Below are 21,971 nucleotides of genomic sequence, written 5' to 3' on the forward strand. Positions count from 1 at the left end.
AAAACTATAAAACATTGTTGAAAGACATTGAAGAAGACACAAAGAAATGGAAAGACATTCTATCCTCTTGGATTGGAAGAATAACATAGTTAAAATGTCCAAACTCACTAAACAATCTAAGGATTCAATGCAATCTCTAGCAAAGTCCCAACAACATTTTCCAAACAAATAGAAAAAAGAATCTGAAAATTTATGTGAAACAGCAAAAGACCCCAAGTAGACAAAGGAATCCTGAGATAAAAGAACAAAGCTAGAGGTATCACAATCCCTGATTTCAAAATATACTACAAAGCTATAGTAACCAAAACAGCATGGTAATAACCTAATAATGGAAACGCAGATCAATAGAGCAGAATTGAGAACCCAGAAATAAACCCATACATATATGGAAAACTAATTTTCTACAAGGGAGCCAAGAGCATACAATGGAGAAAGAAGAGTCTCTTCAATAAATGGTGTTGGTATACTGGACAGCAACATGCAAAAGAATGAAAGTAGATCCTTGCCTTATACAATACACAAAGATTAACTCATAATGGATTAACGACTTGAGTGTAAGATCTGGTATCATGAAACTTCTAGAAGAAAATATAGGCAGTACACTCTTTGACATCAGTCTTAGCAGCATATTTTCAAGTACCAATGTCTGACCAGGCAAGGGAAACAATAGAAAAAAGAAACAAATTGGACAACATCAAACTAAAAAGCTTATGCACAGCAAAGGAAACCATCAACAAATGAAAAGACAACCTAAAAATTGAGAGACGATATTTGCAAGCCATATATCTGATAAGGGGTTAATACCCAACATATACAAAGAACACATACATCTCAAAAACGAAAAAAACTAACAACCCAATTAAAAAATTGGCAAAAGATCTGAACAGAGATTTCTCCAAAGACGATATACAAATGGGCAAAAGACACATGAAAAGATGTTCAACATCATTAACTCCCAGGGAAACGCAATCAAAACTACAGTGAACTATCATCTCATTCTTATCAGCATGGCCATAATTAACAAGACAGGAAACAAGAAGTTTTGGAGAGGATATGGAGAAAGGGAACTCTTATACACTACTGATGGGAGGGCAGCCACTATGGAAAACAGTATGGAGATTCCTAAAAACATTAAGAATAGATCTAGCATATGATCCAGCTATTCCACTGCTGAGTATTTATCCAAAGAACATGAAAATATGAATACATAAAGATATCTACACTCCTATGTTCATTGCAGCCTTATGCACAATAGCCAAGACTTGGAAGCAACCTAGGTGCCCATCAAGGGATGAATGGATAAAGAAGATGTGGTATATATACACAATGGAATACTACTCAGCCATAGAAATGATGAAATCCAGCCATTTGTGACAACATGGATGGCCCTTGAGGATATTATGCCAAGAGAAATAAGTCAGAGGGAGAAAGTCAAATACTGTATGATCCCACTCATAAGTAGAAGGTAAAAACGACAAACACAGAGAAACAGAGATTGGGCAGGTGGTTACCAGAGGGGAATGGGGGAGGGAGGAGGGCAAAAGATGTGATTAGGGACCTGTGTGTGGTGATGGATTGTAATTAGTCTTTGGGTGGTGAACATGACGTAATCTACACAGAAAATGAAAAATAAAACAATGTACACCTGAAATTTAAATGTTATTAAACCAATGTTACCGCACTTTAAAAAAAAGAACTGTGAAAAAAAGGAATAATTTCTTGAGGATTTTTTGAAATGAAATGACTTCATTTTCAAAAACATTTCTTTTTAATAAAAAACACCTTGAACAAATTTAAAAGATATTCAAGGGATTAAGAGAAAACATTGACAAAATATATTTTGTATGCAGGATTGATATCCACAATATATAAAGAAATTAAACCAAACACTAGGAAAACTACAAAATAACCAATAGAAAAATTAATAAATGTCATAGCATATGATATTGTTTCAAGTCTACAAGTCTATGTTCAAGAAAGTGCTGGGCCAACTATAGTAGGTGGAAGAGCTAAAGGTAATAATGGAGTTCATGCCTGGATGTATAGTGCTTTACTGTGTAGTCATCTGGAAATTATAAAACTACCACATGGATGGTGGTCCTGGTCATTTGAGGTGTTTATGGCATTCATCCACGTCGACTTACACACTCTCAGACAGTCATCTCAGCCTAAATTATAAACTGCTGAGCCTGGAGGGAACAGTCCAGGTTCCAGAAAGTCTGACCCTCACTGACTCCAACTCATCATCCATAACCATGAACACACTGGAGAGGATTTGGGAGGTCAGAATATTACCTGCACTCTCCTGGATAATAGTGCACATCCCTCCATGAGATATTCTGACAGTCAGTCCTCTCTATTTTTTGAGCAAGTTAGCCTTATCTGATTTATCCATCTGCTGCCTGTGAACCTTCTGTCTACTACTCAGAAACAGATACGAGCAGTCATTTCACACACACAAAAGGACATTTAAATTGCCAATAATCATACAAAGCAATTCCACTCTCACTGATAATCAAGAAGCTATACATTAATATTAAGTACATTTTTGCATATCAGAGTTACAAAACTGTAAAATACCAGATATCAATGAATGGAGAGGATTTGAGCAAACCAACTATCTTCGTGTACTTCACCTATCATCATGAACTAGTGTAGTTAGTTTTAGGGAAATCTATATTAACGTTTTATAACTGCCGACATTTTGACATAGAATTCCATTTCTTGGAATACACTTGCAATTTAGGAAGTTCTCTATAAAATATACAAAATTAGTATTAGTGTCCTTAGACATTATTGGCACTACCATCTAAGGACTTTCCATTCTCATTGCATTTCACTGAATTCAGCATGCTATGGATTGTCAAATACATCATCACCTTATGTGCCACTAAAAACGAAAAAGCATAGCCAATTAAGCTACCACACATTATCTGTTGACTCCTCCTGCTCTGGTGACAATCGCTTTGAATAAAACACCCCAAAACTTAGCAAAAATAAAATTTAGCTGTGGTCAGAAATTGTATTGTTGGTGGTAGCATTAATGTTGTCATGCTAAGACTGCTTATGTAATGTGAGAACATTCTGTCATCCCTTGTGTCCCCTTAATTTTTCAATAAGTCAAGAATCCATATATTCTCAGATATAAAAAAATCTCTCACATGCAAGGCACTGAAATTAACATGGTAATATATAACACTGTAATATTTCTTTGATTGGAGAACAAAGAGGTGATAGAAGAACTCTTTGAATGACCCCTAGGACATTTTACATCCTGAAATTTCCACCCTATTGCTCACTTTAAAAGGGCAGTTTCTCTCTCCTGTTTTCAATGGGCCCCAAAGACACAGCAACTGTTATATGTTTTATTTTGAGGACATTTAGAGTCCCAATGTCCAAGACACATAAGACATGTCATCAGGCCTGCGCTTCTCTTGGCCTTGGATACTTACTAATCCTGCAAGCTCTCAACCATATGTCTGAGCCTAGGATCGAATGCCATCTTTCCCCAAAAAGGAAATGTCACGCCTTGGAAACACCTTTCTTTCTTATGGTTGACTGTAATCATCATTGGCATAATGAGGTTCTGCTGATCTACTTCAACATTTAAGCTTTATCTCAGCTGGCATATCCAAGCTTGAAGAATAAAAGATACATCTGTTCTCAGTTCTGCAGCAATATTGGCTACTGTGTGCCTCATTTTATAGAAGAGGTTCTATACTTTAATGAAATTTAGAATCTGAGATAGGTGTTGTAAAATTTTTTAAACTGTCGTCCACGCCCTTCTCTTTATTGATGCTTTCCTATAAATCATAAAGAAGTGAATCTCTTCAGCAAACTCAGTCAAGGCTTCAATTCCCCTCCTGAAGCTTCTGAAAACTCTCACTATCTTCTTAGGAGTATTAAAAGATTTGGTGAAGAGTTCCTTCAGGTTTTCTTGCACCATCAACTGATGGTCATTAAAGCAGAAATGGTCTTTGAGTCTCCACACTCATTTCTGTACACCAGTTATGTATTAGTTCCAAACCATTTTCCAAAAGAATTATTGTCATGGTGGGCAAAACAGTTGCCTTTGTCTTGGATATCTAGGTACTATGCTGCCTCATTGGAGGTTGGACAGACAACATACAATTAGTATTTTAACCTGGTGGTGAGTGCACTGTGGTCTTTTCCTCCACATCTATGGAAGAAGTAGAAAGTTGAAGACCCAGAATTTCAAACACAGTTTATCTCCATTAATCATCCTGATGTTTTCTCCAGGGCCACCTCCCACTCCTGATATCCACTCAACTCTGAGCTGGAACACTCTGAACCATTCTCATCTCCTTAGCTGTCTTCTCTTGGATTTGCTTTCAACTGTGAGTGTCCTTTCATCGTGTTTGTCTGCTCCTCTATAGCTATGCTTTCTACCCTTTAGAAAGTCTTCATAAATTTCTAATCTGCAGTTAATACTCTCTGTTATTTTTCAGAAATGTTATGAATTCATTCTTTTAAAAATACTTTCTAGGGGCTGGCCCCGTGGCCGAGTGGTTAAGTTCGCGCGCTCCGCTGCAGGCGGCCCAGTGTTTCGTTAGTTCGAATCCTGGGCGCGGACATGGCACTGCTCATCAGACCACGCTGAGGCAGCGTCCCACATGCCACAACTAGAAGAACCCACAACGAAGAATACACAACTATGTACCGGGGGGCTTTGGGGAGAAAAAGGAAAAAATAAAATCTTTAAAAAAAAAAAAAAATACTTTCTACTATTTCATAGACTTTGGGTCAAAGGCAGTATAAGTACATGTGTTCTATTTTATTTTCCTGATCAAATCTCATGCACAATAATTTTTAATCGTTACATGAAATGACTGAAGAACAGCAAGGTTGTTTTCAGTATTTTAAAAAAAGAAATTTATAAGCATGATGTCCATAGTTAAATACTTCCGAATACACAGAATATTTTATTGTCAAAATAATGGTTGCTTTATGAGAATAAGTGCAAAATTCTCCTTTTCTCAATGCTGTAGCATATTTTGAATAGCATATTCATGGTCTATTCCTTGAAGATTTATAAAATTAACACTTAAAACCATGTGGAATTGCCCCTTTTAAAGATTTACTTTTTTAACAACTTTCTCAATTTCATCCATAGATATTGGTCTCTTTGTATCCATCATATATTCATGACTCAGTTGTGTCAATGTATATTTGAGTGTGATTTATTCAGAAAATAATATACGTTGCTGTAGAGTTGTAGTATATATATATACATTTTTTTAATCCACTTCATTTCATTAATAATGGCTTCTGTCTCAATTAGGTACACTTATTTTGTTTACTTATTTATTTCAAATGATAGTCTTGGGTTTATTTCAAATTTTCTTCTGATTTTGATTTTAGCCTTATTTTTGCTTCATACTATTGGGATTACTTTGTTTTTCTTTCACTATTTTTTAATGTAATATTTATTTCACTTACTTTTCTAAATCTTCTTTAGTAATAAATGCATTTGGTTCCATAAATTTTTATGAGTAAAATGTTGATCTAATTCATAGATTTTAAAACATGGAACTCTCATTTTGCAAATTCCTGAGTAGTCTGTGATTTCACATTTGATTTTTTTAAACTTAAACATTTCTTAGAAATGTTTTCTCTTTTGTTTTCATGTTAGAATGTTTTGTCTATAATTAATCACTAAATTCTAAGTTGTGTTTCATGGTGGGCAAGAAAGTTGTTTACTAAGTTTCTTTCTTAGAATTTGTTGAGTTTCTCTTAGTACTCTAATTGGATAGCTGTTCTCTAATTTTAAAATGTATTAAAATCATCTGAGTGTCTGTTAAAATGAAGTACCTATGGCTTTAATCTATAGATACTGATATACTATGTCTCCAATGGAGCCCCAAAATTTGCATTTTAATAAATATTTCAGGTGATTCTGATGCATGTGATCTACACACAGCAGTCTAAGAGATATTGTAATAAAGGGTAAATATTGTTAATTAATCCAGGGGCACTGGACAAAGTGGTTTAATTTCTTTAGGAAATACTCTTAGATACATTAAAATAGTAGAACAGTTTTATTTTTTGTTATTTATATCATCTATAGCCCTTTATGTCTACAGCATCTTTTAAAAACATGACAAATGTATATAAAGGTATTGTGATATAACAGTGTTTCTGCCCATTTCTTCCAACAATTTTGCTTAAACACAGTATTTCATTCATTCCAAGACATATTTTTTCTTATTTCATCTCTAAGATCTGTCCATATCATAAAATTAACGACATCTTACAATTTCTTTGGGCCTGATGAGTCACTGCTTGTGCAGGTACAAAAACCAGGAATGACAGCTCAATATCTGTAGAGTGATTGTCATTGGCTTGAACAAAAGTCTGAAGGACAATTGGAAAGCAGTCTTTGAGACCACAATAACGAAATAGTTGTGGGTGAGGTGGGGAGTAGCAAATCAGATACATTTTCAATATCACTGAGATAGGAGTCAAAGACAAGCTAACTCTATGCAATTTTAGCACAAAGTTAAGATACCAATAAAAACAATTTTTTAAAAACAATATAACCTTTTTATTAGATGTTGCTTTACAAATACACTTAATGGAGATCTTACTATCAGAAACCACATTCACTGACACAAACAGCATTTCTCATCTGGGCTGAGGATTTATACTCCAACTGTCGATAAAGTTCAATCTAGACCTACTTCATCAACACAGGTAATTCTCTAAATCTTATCAAACAAGTAAAGAAAAATGCATCACTTAAAGAAGTTACTATACACAAAAACAAACCAACCTTCATACTACTCCCAACTGTAGAAAACACATAAGAAAAAAGGCAAAAAGAAGTCAATGAAATTATAATCTCAGGAGCACTAAATTGAGGAAAGCAGGCTGCCATAATAGAAGGAAAACAATTGCGATAAATTTACAATTTTGTTTTAGAATGATGCTCTAAGTAGCAGAATGAACATAGATAAAGATGGAATGAGTGAGGTAAGGAGAATGTGAACATATTTCACACAATACGTTGGAAAAGAGCAAAGAGAAAATAAGAGTGACAGGAAATTTTAGAACATACAAAATAAATTCAAAAGTTTCAATAGAAGAGTGGTGTCAAGATGGTGGTATAGGTGGACTCTGAATTCACCTGCTACCATGGACACAACCAATTTACAACTACTCTGGAACAGTTACCCCGAGAGAGAACTGAAAACCAGATAAAAAGAACCCCCACAATAAGGGACAGTCCAGACTGAGGTGGAAGAGATAGAAATTCCTTTTCGGAGAGAGCAAAAGTCACCTTCACAAGCTGCAGCACTTCGTGGCCAGTCAGGAGCAATCCTAAGGTATGCAGCCTTCCCAGGAGGAGTGGGATAACCGAGCATGGGAGCTTTACCACTATAAGCATCCTTTAGACTCAGCACAATCAAGATGAGTCTCATAATATCTGGCTTTGCTGGCTACTAACTACAATGGGGAATACCCCTAGAAAAGCTTCTGACATAGTGGAAAAAAGCCAGCTCTTAAAGAGCCCATGCACAAATTCACCAATCTCAGAGGGTAATGTAAGATCACCAGAAAGAAAGGTACACAGTTTTTGGTGAAAAGAGACTCACTTGGTAGGCTCTGGGTGCATCTTGGTGAGAGGTGAGACCTTTCCAGAGACTGAGACATTGGTGGCAACCATTGTTGTGACCTAGTACAGGTGTGCTGACACAGACACTGGCAGACACCATTGGAGTTCTTCTCCTGGCCTGTTAGCCCAGGGGTCTGCCATGCCCACTAGGGCACAAATTTAATCCACTTCAGCTAGAGCAGGTAGCCTGGTTTAGGGACCAGCACCACCCAACAGCAAGCCCTTGGGCAATTTTTCATCCTACATGGACTGAGTGCTTGGATCCTCTACAGGCAGGTAAGTGTGCCTCTGTGGTGCAAAGCCTGTTGAGGACCAGGTGAACTGTGGTGGGCATTGGTGGAGAGGTGGGGGCCTCTGTAGTAGGGTGACTTGGTACATTCCAGGGGGTCAGGAAGTGTGCATGGGCCAGGACTGTGTTGATGGTGTGTGTAGACATGTGGGGATGGGGCTTATCAGTGGCAAAAGACCTGTGCCTCACAAACAACCACAAAGGTGATCAGCTCCACCTTCCAAAGCCTGAAACAGTTGGGTGCTCCCAGGAGCCGTGGCCAGCCCCACTCAGCTGCAATCCTAAGGGAACTGAAAACAGCCTTGAAGGCCTCAGGCCTACAGCAACTGTAAGCCTCTGAGCCTAGAAACCAGCTACACTGGGTGCCTACTCATTTAACAGGAAAATTGTGACAGGAGTGTGCTATTAGAACTTGTAGCCAATGATTCTGGGGCTCCCCAAATCCGATTTACAAACAGCCGGCCAGGGACAGAAAGCCTAGGTTCCTGGGTATCTGTAGTAAGAGCAACCCTGCCACAGCAGAAGAACACAAGTAGCCCACACAGGTGTCACTCTTGGAACATTTGAACTGGTGACCAGAGGGAAGCACACTGCTAGGCCTCAATTGGCCTCTCTTACATAAGCCCACTTCTCCAAGAACATGAGACATAGCTGACTGACCTAATACATAGATATAAGTACAGAGAAAGAGGCATAAATGAGGAGGCAAAGGAACACCTTCCAAGCAAGGGAACAGGACAAAACCCCCCAAAAAAGGACTAAATGAAACAGAAATAAGCAATCTACCTGAAAAATATTTCAAACAAAAATTCATAAGGATGCTCACTGATATTGTGAAAAGACTGGATGAACACAGTGAGAACATCAACTAAGAATTAGAAAATATAAAAAAGAACCAATCAGAAATGAAGAATACAATATCGGAAATGAACAATTCACCAGACGGAATCAATAGCAGAGTAAATGATATAGAAGAAGGGATCAGCAGGCTGAATGAAATACTAGAGGAAATCACCCAAGCTGAACAGATAAAAGAATTAAGCACAACCAGAAGGAGCTACAACTACAATATACAATTATGTACTGGGGGGCTTTGAGGAGAAGAAGAAGAAAATTAAAAAAAAAAAAAAAAAAAAAGAAGGTTGCCAACAGTTGTTAGCTCAGGTGCCAGTCTTTAAAAAATAAAAAAAATTAAAAAGAATGAGAACAGTCTAAGGGAACTCTGAGACAATATCAAGCACACTAACATTCGTATTATAGGTATCCCAGAAGGAAAAGAGAGAGACAAAGGGGCAGAGAGTGTACTTGAAGAAATAGTGGCTAAAAAATTTCCTAACCTGTGGAAGGAAACAGACATCCAAATACAGGAAGGATAAAGAGCACCAAACAAGATAAACCCAAAGTGGCCCACACCAAGACACATTATAATTAAAATGTCCAAAATTAAAGATAAAGAGAGAATCCTAAAATCTGCTAGAGAAAGGCAACAAGCAACATACAAAGGAAAACCCATAACGATGTCAGTAGACTTATCAGCCAAACCCTACAGGCTAGAAGAGAGTGGCACAGCTTATTTAAAGTGTTGAAAGGAAAAAACCTACAGCCAAGAATACTCTATCCAATAAGGTTATCATTCAGAATGGAAGGAGAGAGAAAGAATTTCCCAGACAAGCAAAAATTAAAGGAGTTTATCACCAAGAAATCAATTCTACAAGAAATGCTGAAGGGACTTATTTAAGTGGGAAAGAGAAGATCACAAATAGAGATAAGAAAATTAATCCAAAAAAAGTTAATAAAACCACTGGTAAAGGCAAAAATACAGTAACGGTAGCAGGTCAACCACCTATGAAGATAACATGAAGGTTAAAAGACAAAAGTACTAAAATTACCTATTTCAATGATGAGAGTAATGGATAGACACACACAAAATAAGAGATTAGATATGATTTGAAAAATATAAAATGTGGAATAAGGAGAGTAAAAGAGTAGAGCTATTAGACAGAGGTCAAACTAAAGAGATTTGTCAACTCAATATAGATTGATATATACCTAGAACACTATATATGAACCTCATGTAATCACAAACCAGAAACCTATAATAAATAAACAAATAAGAGGAAAGAAATCAAAGATATTACCAAAGAAAGCCATCAAACCACAAGGGAAGAGAGCAAGAGAAGAAGAAAGAAACAGAGAAGAACTATTAAAACACTCAGAAAAAAATAGTAACAAAACAGCAATAAATACTTATTTATCAATAACTACTTTAAATGTCAAAGGAATAAATGCTCCAATCAAAAGGCATAGGGTGGCTGATTGGATAAAAAAAAAACAAGACCCATATATATGCTGCATACAAGAGACACACGTCAGACCTAAAGACACTCACAAACTGAAAGGGAAAAGATGGAAAAAGATATTTTATGCAAATGGCAAAGAAAAGAAAGCTGGAGTGTCAGTAACTATATCAGACAAAATAGACTTTAAAACAAAAACTGTAACAAGAGACAAAGAAGGGCACAACATAATGATAAAGGGAATAATCCAACAAGAAGACAAAACAGTTGTAAATATCTATGCACCCAACATAGGAGCACCTAAATATATAAAGTAATTATTAACAGATATAAAAGGAGAAATAGACAGTAACACAATAATAGTAGAGGACTTTAACACTGCACTTACACCAATGGATAGATCATCCAAATAGCAGATCAACAAGGAAACATTGGCCTTAAATGACACATTAGACAAGATGGACTTAATAGATTTATATATATAGAACATTCCATCGAAAAAACGCAGAATTTATGTTCTTTTCAAATGCACATGGAACATTCTCCAGGATTGATAATATATAGGCCACAAACCAAGTCTCAATAAATTTAAGAAGATCAAAATAACCCCAAGCATCTTTTCTGACCACAAAGATATGAAACTAGAAATCAACTACAGGAAGAAAATCAGAAAAGCCACAAAAATCTGGAGATTAAACAAAATTCTACTGAACAATGATTGAGTCAATGAAGGAATTAAAGGAGAAATCAAAAAACATCTGGAAACAAATGAAAATGAAAATACTTGTATGGGATACAGCAAGAGCAGTTCTAAGAGGGAAGTTTATAGCAATTCAGGCCTACCACAACAAAGAAGAAAAATCCCAAATAAACAATATAACAGTGCACCAAAAGGAAGTGGAAAAAGAAGAACAAACAAAGCCCCAAATCAACAGGAGGGAGGAAATAATAAAAATCAGAGCAGAAATAAGCAAAATAGATACTACAAAAACAATAGAAAAAATCAATGAAACCAAAAGCTTGTTCTGTAAAAAGGTAAACAAAATTGACAAACCTTTAACTAGACTCATCAAGAAAAAAAGAGAGAAGGCTCAAAGAAAATCAGAAATGAAAGAAGAGACATTACAAAGACACCTCAGAAATACAAAAGATTATAAGAGACTACTATGTAAAACTATACACTAACAAATTGGATAATCTAGAAGAAATGAAAAAATGTTAGAATCATACAACCTTCCAAAACCGAATCAAGAAGAAGGTGAGAATTTGAATAGACCAACACCAGTAAGGAGATTGAATCAGTAATCAAAAACCCCCCAAAACATAAAAGCCCAGGACCAGATGGCTTTCCTTGTGAATTCTACCAAACATTAAAAGAAGACATCTATCGTTCTCAAACTCTTCCAAAAAAATTGAAGAGGAGGGGAAGCTTCCTAACTCATTCTACAAAGCCAATACTACACTGATACCAAAACCAGGTAAGGACAACAGAAAAAAATAAAACTACAGGCCCATATCACTGATGAACATTGATGCAAAAATCCTCAACAAAATATCAGCAAATGGAGTACAACAATACTTTAAAAAGATCACACAACATGATCAAGTGGGATTTATCCCAAGGATGCAGGGATGGTTCAAAATCTGCAAATCAATCAACGTGATACACCACATTAACAAAATGAAGAATAAAAAACCACATGATCGCCTCAATAGGTACACAGAAAACATTACACAAGATACAACATCCATTTACAATCAAAATTCTGAATAAAATAAGTACAGAAGGAAAGAATCTCAACATAATAAAGGACATATATGAGAAACCCACAGTGTATCATTCACGATGGATAAAAACTGAAAATTATCCCTCTAAGAACAGGAACCAGAAAAGGATGCCTACTTTCACCACTCTTATTTAACGTAGTATTGGAAGTCCTTGCCAGAGCAATCAGGCAAGAAAAAAAACAAAAGAGATCCAAATTAAAAAAGAAGAAGTGAAACTGCCACTATTTAGAGATGACATGATTTTATATATAGAAAACCCTAAAAGTTTTTTCCACTAAAAAAACTTTTAGAAATAAGAAATGAATACAGTCAAGTTGCAAGATACAAAATCAACATGCAAACATCAATTGCATTTATATACACTAACAACAAAGTAACAGAAGAGAAATTAAGAATACAATCCCATTTACAATTCCAAAAAAATAAAATAAAATACCTAGGAACAAACTTACGCTGAAACTATAAAGCATTGTTGAAAGAAATTGGAGACAACACAAAGAAATAGAAAGATATTCCATTCTCTTGGATTGGAAGAATTAACATAGTTAAAATGTCCATACTTCATAAAGCAATCTATAGATTCAATGCAATTCCTAGCAAAGTCCCGACAACATTTTTCAAAGAAATATAATAAAGAATCCAAAAATTTATACAGAACAGCAAAAGACCCAGAATAGTCAAACGCATCATGAGGAAAAAGAACAAACCTGAAGGTATCACAATCCTTGATTTCAAAATATACTACAAAGCTATAGTAACCAAAACAGCATGGTACTGCCACAAAAACAGACACACAGATCAATGGAACAGAATTGAAAGCCCAGAAAAAGCCACACATATATGGACAGCTAATTTTTGACAAGGGAGCCAACAGCATACAATGGGAAAAGGAGAATCTCTTCAATAAATGGTGCTGGGAAAACTGGACAGCCACATGCAAAAGAATGAAAGTAGATCATTATCTTACACCATGCACAAAAACCAACTCAAAATGGATTAAAGACTTGCATGTAACACCTGAAACCATGAAACTTTTAGAAGAAAACCTAGACAGAATGCTCTTCACCATAGGACTTAGCAGCTTTTTTCAAATACCATGTCTGCCTAAGCAAGGAACACGACAGAAAAAATAAGCAATGGCATGATATCAAACTAAAAAGCTTCTGCACAGCAAAGGAAAGCATCAACAAAATGAAAACACAACCTAAAAACTGGGAGAAGATATTTGCAAACCATATATCAGATAAGGGGCTAATATCCAAAATATACAAAGAAATCATACGTCTCAACAGCAAAAAAACTAGCAACCCAATTAAAAAATGGACAAAATATCTGAACAGAGATTTCTCCAAGGAAAATATACAGGTGACCAACAGACACATGAAAAGATGTTTAACATCATTAACTATCAGGGAAATTCGAATCAAAACTACAATGAGATATCACATCACTCCCATCAGAATGGCTATAATTAAGAAGACAGGAAACAGTAAGTGTTGGAGAGGATGTGGAGAGAAGGGAACCCTTGTACACTACCAGTGGGAGTGCAAACTGGTGCAGCCACTATGGAAAACAGTATGGAGTATCCTCAGAAAATTAAGAACAGATCTACCATATGATCAAGCTATTCCACTGCTGGGTATTTATCCAAAGAACATGAAAATACGAATGCATAAAGATACAGGCACCTGTATGTTCATTGCAGCATTATTCACAATAGCCAAGACTTGGAAGCAACCTAGGTGCCCATCAAGGGATGAATGGATAAAGAAGATGTAGTATATACACACAATAGAATACTGCTCAGCCGTAAGAAATGATGAAATCTGGCCATTTGTGACAACATAGATGGCCCTTGAGGGTAGTATGCTAAGCGAAATAAGTCAGAGGGAGAAAATCAAATACCATATGATCTCTCTCATATGTAGAAGATGAAAACAACAACAATCAAATGCATAGCAACAGAGATTGGATAGGTGGTTACCAGAGGGGAATTGGAGAGGGAGGAAGGCAAAAGGGGTGATTACATGTGTGTGGTAATGGATTGTAATTAGTCTTTGGGTGGTGAACATGATATATTCACCTCAAAAATCAACATATAATGATGTACACCAGAAATTTAAATAGTGTTATAAACCAATGTTACTGAAATTAAAAATAAAAAGTTTTTATAACTGTTTAGAGGGGGTTCTAAAATTAAAAATATAAAGAATAAATTATCAGTAAAATAATCTAAGACAACTTTTCTAAAGTGAAAATTATTCCAGACTCACTAAGTGCTAATAGAAAGTGATGTTAAAAACACTCCCAGAAAGAATCTGGAAAAATTTATGAATTCAAATATAAGGAGAAAGTAAACAAGCCTTCCAAAGGTACAATAGGAAACTAAAACGTAGACATCTCCAGCAAATAAATGAGCATCATGTTGACTTTAGACTTCTCATCTGAAATTTTGCAAATTTAAGATATTAAACTAATTTTTTCAAAATTCCTGAAGGATAACTTCTTAAACTAGGATATATACCGTTTAATTGTCAAAGCACATAAGAACATTTCAGAATTACAATGATTTTTGAAAGAATTTGTCCACTAAAATGAACACAAAAGGGGCCAAGAAAAAAGAATAAGGACAGAGGATTAGAAATAATAATTTTCTCAATAATTACTAATGAAATAGCAATAAAACTTAAAGAAATCAGAAATAATGTCCAAGAATCTGAAGATAACTTTTTTAAGCTAAAACAATATTCTAGCTAATTTTAATCGAACGTGAGTAAGAAATAGTATATTAGGGAAAGAGGGAAAACAGAGTCTTCAGAGGGGATTTGTGTTGTGTCCAGAGCAGGCCGCAATAGATGCTGATTAGTTATCAATGTTGAAAAAACACAAAAATCTTAATCCAAAGAAGCCGTTTATGCATAAAAAAATTAATTAATCTCCTATCTCATGCCATTAGGAAATAAATTCCAGATGATTGAAAATACATTAACTATTCATCTCAACGAAAATGGAATAAGAACAATAGAAGAAACCTAAGGAAAAATGGGCAGGAAATCTATTACCCTAAAGAGTAAAGTTCATTAAATTACATGATTGATAAGCATTTAAAAGGCAATGGTTAGAATGTGCACAAAGGCCTTCCCATACAGTTTTGTATGCTCAGATACATTTAATACATTATGTAAGTACAAACAAAATTTCTGACTTAAGGGCCTTAATAGTCTTTCTCAATGGGACCGCCCTGTGCTGAAGTTTTAAACCCTCACTGCATTGCCTCTCAGTAGCCACAGGAACAGTTGAGTTTAAAATTCTGTACTTATTCCTAATAGACATCCCTTAGTAATCAATGTTGAAGGACAGCTCATGGCAAAGGGCATCAGTCAACACGTTTCTAATACTGCAGAAGAAAAAGGAAAAACTCTAAATTGTCACAAATGAGTAAAATAAGGGATTGAAGCTGAATTGCTTGGAAATTTAAACGAGGATTGAAGAGCTACCTGTTCTCTACTTGCCTTTAACTTGACCTTCATCCTTGGCAGGAAGTTCAGATACACTTCTCTGGTACTCTTTTTGTTTCATGTGGGGATATTGTTTCTGATATTTTTTCTGTAATGGTACATTGATAACTTCTATGCATTCCCATTATTTGGGAAAATGTTAGGAAAACTTCCTGGGCTAAATGACACTTTTACAATAAGCATTACAAAACCAGCATTAAAAAAGAAACCTACACGATAAGATTGCTGACCTCAAGTCAAAAAAGGAAATTTGGATTTCCTCTGGCTCTTCCATCTATCTTGAAATCATATAGAGTGATGAGAATCTATCCACCTGAATTTCTGTGAGGGCACAGAGCCCATTCATGAACATCTCTGGAAAAGAGTGACAAACTTCATGTGTTTGGAGGAGGGGATCTGAGGAACTATCCCTCAGCCACAGATTCATCCTTAACTCCAATAGTCTACTCACTATACTTCTCTTAAAGACTAGGTACGATTTTATTTTCTTAATACTGCTTACACTCTTAACGCTTACTGAGCTAGCCATTAACTGAAACAAGCAGATTTTGCTTAAACTGCTACTTGAGTAATTAATTTTTAAATCTCATAGAGAACTTCATACAAGGTTGATTATAAATCTCATAGAGAACTTCATACAAGGTTGATTATAGCTTAGAAATGAAAATATTTCAGATTCTGATTTTCATATCTATCAAATTTAATAGAATTAAGCTTTATGCCCTCAAATTGATAAATATATTCTCTATCTCTGTTCAAAATAGACATGCACTTAATCTAATTCTGGTAACTCTTGATAAGGCTTTTTCCATATTGTGTTTGTTCTGCCAAGCTCTAAACAGAAGGCACACATTATGCCTACCGAAAAAGGCATAAAACAAAGATCTGCATGAAGCCAGTTTGGGGAAAAAAATGGCATGCAATACCAACTTTCCCCTCCAGCCCACCAAAACGCCTCCAAATATGATTGGTCTGGAACAGCAAAAGGGGCTCCAGAATATGACTCTTGTTGCAGCCAGTCGGCAACTTTAGGAAATCCAATATATGGAATTTTACAGAATAATTCTGAGTTGTTTCATAAAATGTGTGTTGCTACCTTACTGACAGAAGTCGAGTAGTTTTTGTTTGAGGAAGAAATACCTCAAAGTGTGTGCTTTGCAGTTAGCGCTCTTTTATCCAGCAGGATCACTTTGGCTCCGAATGCAAGAAACCCAACTAAAATTAGCTTAAGTAAAAAAGGAAAACTGAATATGCAAATAATGGGGACCTAGAAACTACTCCTTTCCTCCCACAAAGCCCAGCTAGAACCATTCTGCTTTCCCATGCAGCCAGAAAAGAATGGCCAACTGCTACTGTATCCCCCATTCTGGAATATAGCCATAATTATGCCAGGAAAAAAAAAAAAGAGAAAAACAGTCTGCCTGATCACCTTGCAAGGGCAAAGTTATCTGGAGCAAACGCCATTGTAACTAGAAAACTTTCCTTTAATGTTTTGTGCAACAGTTTAGAAAGGGCCAGACTCACACAATCAGGTGCGTAGCACAGGATCCACTTATCCACAGTTCTCAAGGGCCTGTCTTGAGGGCTTCCAGCCACATGGCCCTCCTTGTGATATCCCATCCAAACTATCCGCAAATTCTCTCTAGCCCTGCGCAAAAACTGAACAACATATGAGAGAGGGCACAACCCAGACACTCATGGATCCACTCATCCACATTGCTCATGAGGCCTACATTTACGGTTTCCAGCCACATGGCACTCCTTGTGATATCCCAGCCTAACTATCTCAGATTCCCACTAGCCCTGCAAAAAAACTGAGCAATAATACGAGACCTATACTTGTTCTGAGATAAGTGGCAGTTGATGACACTGAATCAGCTTGATTTTCACTGAGAAGGATGAGCTGACAACTACTGAGTATGACAGAATGACCAGCAGCTGAAAGGGCAATGAATGCAGGTAACTTAAAAGACCTTTTTGGAAACATGAGAATTTGGTGCGAAATTTTACGCACAAAAGCAAGAAAGCTATTGGAGAGCTGCCCCTGATTTAGATGATTAAATAAAGGAATTCTCCCAGAATGCATAGCCAAAAAAAGAAAACACAGACAAAAAGCTGGAAATGAGAGGAAAGGAAACATAGGGCAGATTGATTCAAGAGATAAAATAGCAACAAATAAGTTTCAGAGGGAGAGTGGGGAGAAATGAACATCTGAATATTGCAGAGAAATTTCCCTGTGTTGAAGAAGCATCTGAGAAAACACATTCCAGCACAGAACCTGAATGAAAACTAGACGGTGAGTGTAATGCAAGAGAGGATTTTTGGTGGGCATCCGGCTATATTATTGGAGTGGATAATTTTAGCCACTAATTGATAAGTGGGGGTGGTAAAATGTATTTCCTAGAAGAAATAAGGCCCAAACTGAATCCTACAGAAGACTCTAGAAAAGGGAAACAGCATAGAAGTCTTAGAGACATAAAATAGCATGATTCATTCAAACGACTCTGTGTTCATTAGTTTAGATATAGAAATCCCACAGTGGCTTCTGTGTCCACCATTGTTTTCACTAAATATCATAATGCCTAAGAATAGTAATAAGAACAGAAAGTTTTAGTTCACCTGTGTTCTACAGAGCCACTTCCCTGATTAAAGACAGATGCGGAGAATCTGGAATGATCTCTGTGAGCCCGAACAGGCTGAGGGTCAACTTTCTGTCATCCGTGTGAGCCCAAACATTTGTTTTCCTCACACATTTCAATGTTACACAGAAATGATCTAATTTTCATCAAAAAATTTTGATAAATATCATAAAGACAGGTACACACACACAATGATTCATAGAGCCAGAGGTGTAATAATGGCCAGAGATACGGACTGTCTTCACTTTTGGCTATAAGATCACTGTCAACACATACACACACATACACACACACACACAAAAGACAATGTTAGTACAGAGAAACACTCTCACCATCAGACTGAAAATCAGATGATGACATAAACATTTCTAACATCAGTACTGACTGCTTGGACACAGTTCCTTCAAAAATGACCCAAGTCACATGTGGTGCCTTTTAAGAATGAGACAGCAACAACAAGCTCTCCACACCATCTTGCTGGGCAAAGTCCCAAAAGGAAACAAGGGATGCACTTGACTTGACTGAGTAAACTCTCACGTAGTCGATCAGGTGATGAGGTCCATCCAGAGTGGAGCTCAAAGATTCCATTGTTCTGATGTCTTTATAAAGGAAGCCACCCGGGTTCTCCCAGCACAGAGTCGGGAGCAATTCCAGAGCTTCCTCCAAGATGCTGCTGGTTGTGCTCTCAGTGGCCTTGCTGGCCCTGAGCTCAGCTCACCGCCGAAATTATGGTAAAAACACAAAAATGGCGCGGGGGGTATTGGGACTCTTCGTGGGGCTTGGCAGATGACACTGCAGTGAGGAAGGAGGTATGGAGGGGAGAGAAATGAGAGGAAAGAAGAAGCTACAGTGGTCTTAAGACAAAGATAAGGCCAGTCATGTCCTCATTGCATGCCACGTCCTTATATTTTATTTAAAGTGCAGTTGGAACCCAAGAAAGAATTTCAGCCATGGGAAAAACAAGGTAGGGTTTATGTTTTGAGAAAAGTCTCTCTGACTGTGCTGTGAAGGATGCACTGGACGATGGTGAGACTGGTACAGGAGATGTTCAGTCATGAAGATATTATGGTAATGAATATAGACAGTGAGTGAGGTAGCATTGCTAGGGGATGCGATATAGACGAAGATGAACACACGTCAGAGCTATTTTAGAGACACAGAAAAGAATAGGAGATTTCTTTCTCTCTACATAGAGATAGAGAGATACCAGGGCCCAAGATTCTCATTTTTCTCCCACCCACATTTAATATTTCAGTGTGCTGTGGGCGATTTATGGAAGACTGTATCCAAATATTTTCTCCTGGTCACCCCTTTTGAACAGCATGTTAATATAAATCTAATAGTTAATGATGAAAGAGGGCAGAAGTATACTAAAACATGAAATACTATAGCACTTGGGTTAAATTAGCATTAGGCTTTGAAGGATCCTAGGTTGGTTGATTCTCAGGATACTAAAATCCTTGCCATCCCCTTACATCTTCCTCCCTATCCAAGGGCATCACAGACCATGACAGACAAGCTAACTTATGAGATATACAGGTAGTTGTTGGAAGGGTGTCTTTCCCTGTAGAACAGTTGTGAGCTCTGAAAGATTTGGGACTTCATTTTTCACTTCATCCTGTGCTTCTTTTCCTAGATGATTCCTATGAAGTGTATGCCGACCTTATATCAGGTAAATCCCAATTAATCCTCAATCAAAATTCTTTCCTTTCTTTTCTCAAGAATTTTTCAATTCTCCAATGTTTTATTATCATCATTTTCTTGTCAAATATTGATTAATGTTAGTACCCTAGAGAAATAGGCCATCTTTTAACCAACCTTAATTCTGGGAACCAAGAGCAGGTCCCCAACTTGAATAACAGAGATGTCTCTGGCCTGGATGACAACAGGAGTGTGCTGCCTGTTCCCTCAGGCCCGGAATGACTGCTGAGAGGTGACAGAAAAAGGGCAGAAGTCTTAATTCTGACTCCTTCATCCTACTGAAAACCAACCCCTAGGTTTTTTCCTTCTTCCCCAGTGTTCCTCTCTATAAACCTGTGGTCTAACGAGAAATGCAAAGAAATAAGGATCTGGCTCCCTTTTCTCCATGTTTCTGCACTTGACTGTGTCCCTGTGGCCAATAACAATTTGCCACAGATCTTTAGTGAATCCTGTGTGGGCCATCACTGTCTCTCTCTCTCTTAGTATTTCTCTACCTGGGTCTTTCAGTCTGAGGTTCCCCCATGGAGCCCAAGTGGCCCGACTGGGAGTCACAGTTGGCAAGTTATGTCAGTGGCTCGAAATACAACTGGCAATATAAGTGAAATTAATAATCACTTTTCTTTTACTCTGCCTTTAGAGACATTCTCTGGGAATTTTAAGATATCTAAGAACTGCTGCTTCATCAAACTCAAAGTCACATGTTTGTCTCAGGAGCAAAGAACTAGCATTTCCATATCACTGGTGTGCACATTAAGATTTTACTGCATAAGGGAGCTGTGGACAGGAGTGAGGTTGGAAGTTAGGAGGCAGGCTCTGAGAAAAAAGGGTGTTGGAAAAGGTCATCAGAAATGAAAAGGAAAGGGGAGAATTCGATCACTAAGCTCATCTATTCTTCTGTCATACCCTTGCAGATGAAGATAACTCAAGCCAGAGCCAAGAGCAAGAGCCTCAGAGACCACCTCCTGGAGGAAGACCACCTCCTGTAGGACGCCCACCTAGACCCCCTTCAGAGGATGTAAACCTAGGGGATGCTCCTGAGCAGCAACCACCCAGACCACAAGGCAATCAAAATCCTCCTCCCCCACCTCCTCCTGGAGGGCCCCAGGGACCACCACCCCCACCAGCAGGACCCCCACCTCCAGCCCCTCCTGCTGATGGAGACCAACAGGATGCTCCTGAGCAGAGAGGACCCCAAAGAGGAAGACATCTCGTAAGATCCCCTTCTAAGGATGCTCCCCAGCAGCAACCACCCAGACAACAAGGCAATCAAAATCGTCCTCCCCCACCTCCTCCTGGAGGGCCCCAGGGACCACAACCCCCACCAGCAGGACCTCCACCTCCAGCCCCTCCTGCTGATGGAGACCAACAGGATGCTCCTGAGCAGAGAGGACCCCAAAGACACCCAGAAAGATCCCCTTCTAAGGATGCTCCCCAGCAGCAACCACCCAGACCACAAGGCAATCAAAATCCTCCTCCCCCACCTCCTCCTGGAGGGCCCCAGGGACCACCACCTCCAGGGGGCCAGCCACCCCAGTAATATGGAATTCAATGACAGGTATGATTCTATTTCACTCTCCATCAAAGGCCCTAATACCTACAATTCTCAAACTTCACTTTGCCAATGAATCAACTGGAAACATGTTGGAAGTGCAGAGTCCTAGGGCCCATTTATAAGGATTTCTCTTTGGATATTCTAGAATAAGGTCAAGACTTTATTTTTAACAATCTGTTCAAGGTAATTTCCATTTTGAGATACACTGCCATAAGACACCTTTTTCCCCAAGATTACCTGTCTTAAAATGGGCTGGTAAAGAGGAAGTAGAGCAGTGTCCTGCCTTTGGTCCTCCCTTCTGCTCCTCCTCAGGCTCACAGACTTCCCATCTCAAGTTTCCACTTGGACCGCTCTTTGCTCTGTCCTGCCTCACAACAGGCTTCCTGGGTCCAGTGTCCCTGCTAAATGATACTTCAATTTTATACTGCTAAAACTTACCCACATCCTCCCCAAAACCAACCACTATAACACTTTTGAACATCTTCTTAGAATAATTTATGCTTATTTAAACATAAACTAATCTTTTTATTTTTGCAAATGATATCTTACTT

The 21,971-nt window shown here is 37.5% G+C and overlaps 1 protein-coding gene across 1 annotated transcript in view; it reads left to right on the forward strand.

The window, feature by feature from the left end:
- The window catches only part of LOC106834116 (salivary acidic proline-rich phosphoprotein 1/2-like), a 42,068-nt gene extending 20,663 nt beyond the window's left edge, over positions 1–21,405 (forward strand). Inside the window, exons 2-4 of the mRNA XM_014845590.3 lie at positions 18,777–18,898; positions 19,804–19,839; positions 20,780–21,405. Coding sequence (XP_014701076.3) covers positions 18,777–18,898; positions 19,804–19,839; positions 20,780–21,405 — 784 coding nt within the window. The remainder of the gene's footprint in view (positions 1–18,776; positions 18,899–19,803; positions 19,840–20,779) is intronic.
- The last annotated feature ends 566 nt before the right edge of the window (positions 21,406–21,971 follow it).

Source organism: Equus asinus, chromosome 22 (genome assembly GCF_041296235.1).
Source record: "Equus asinus isolate D_3611 breed Donkey chromosome 22, EquAss-T2T_v2, whole genome shotgun sequence".
In the NCBI taxonomy this organism is placed as follows: Eukaryota; Metazoa; Chordata; class Mammalia; order Perissodactyla; family Equidae; genus Equus; species Equus asinus.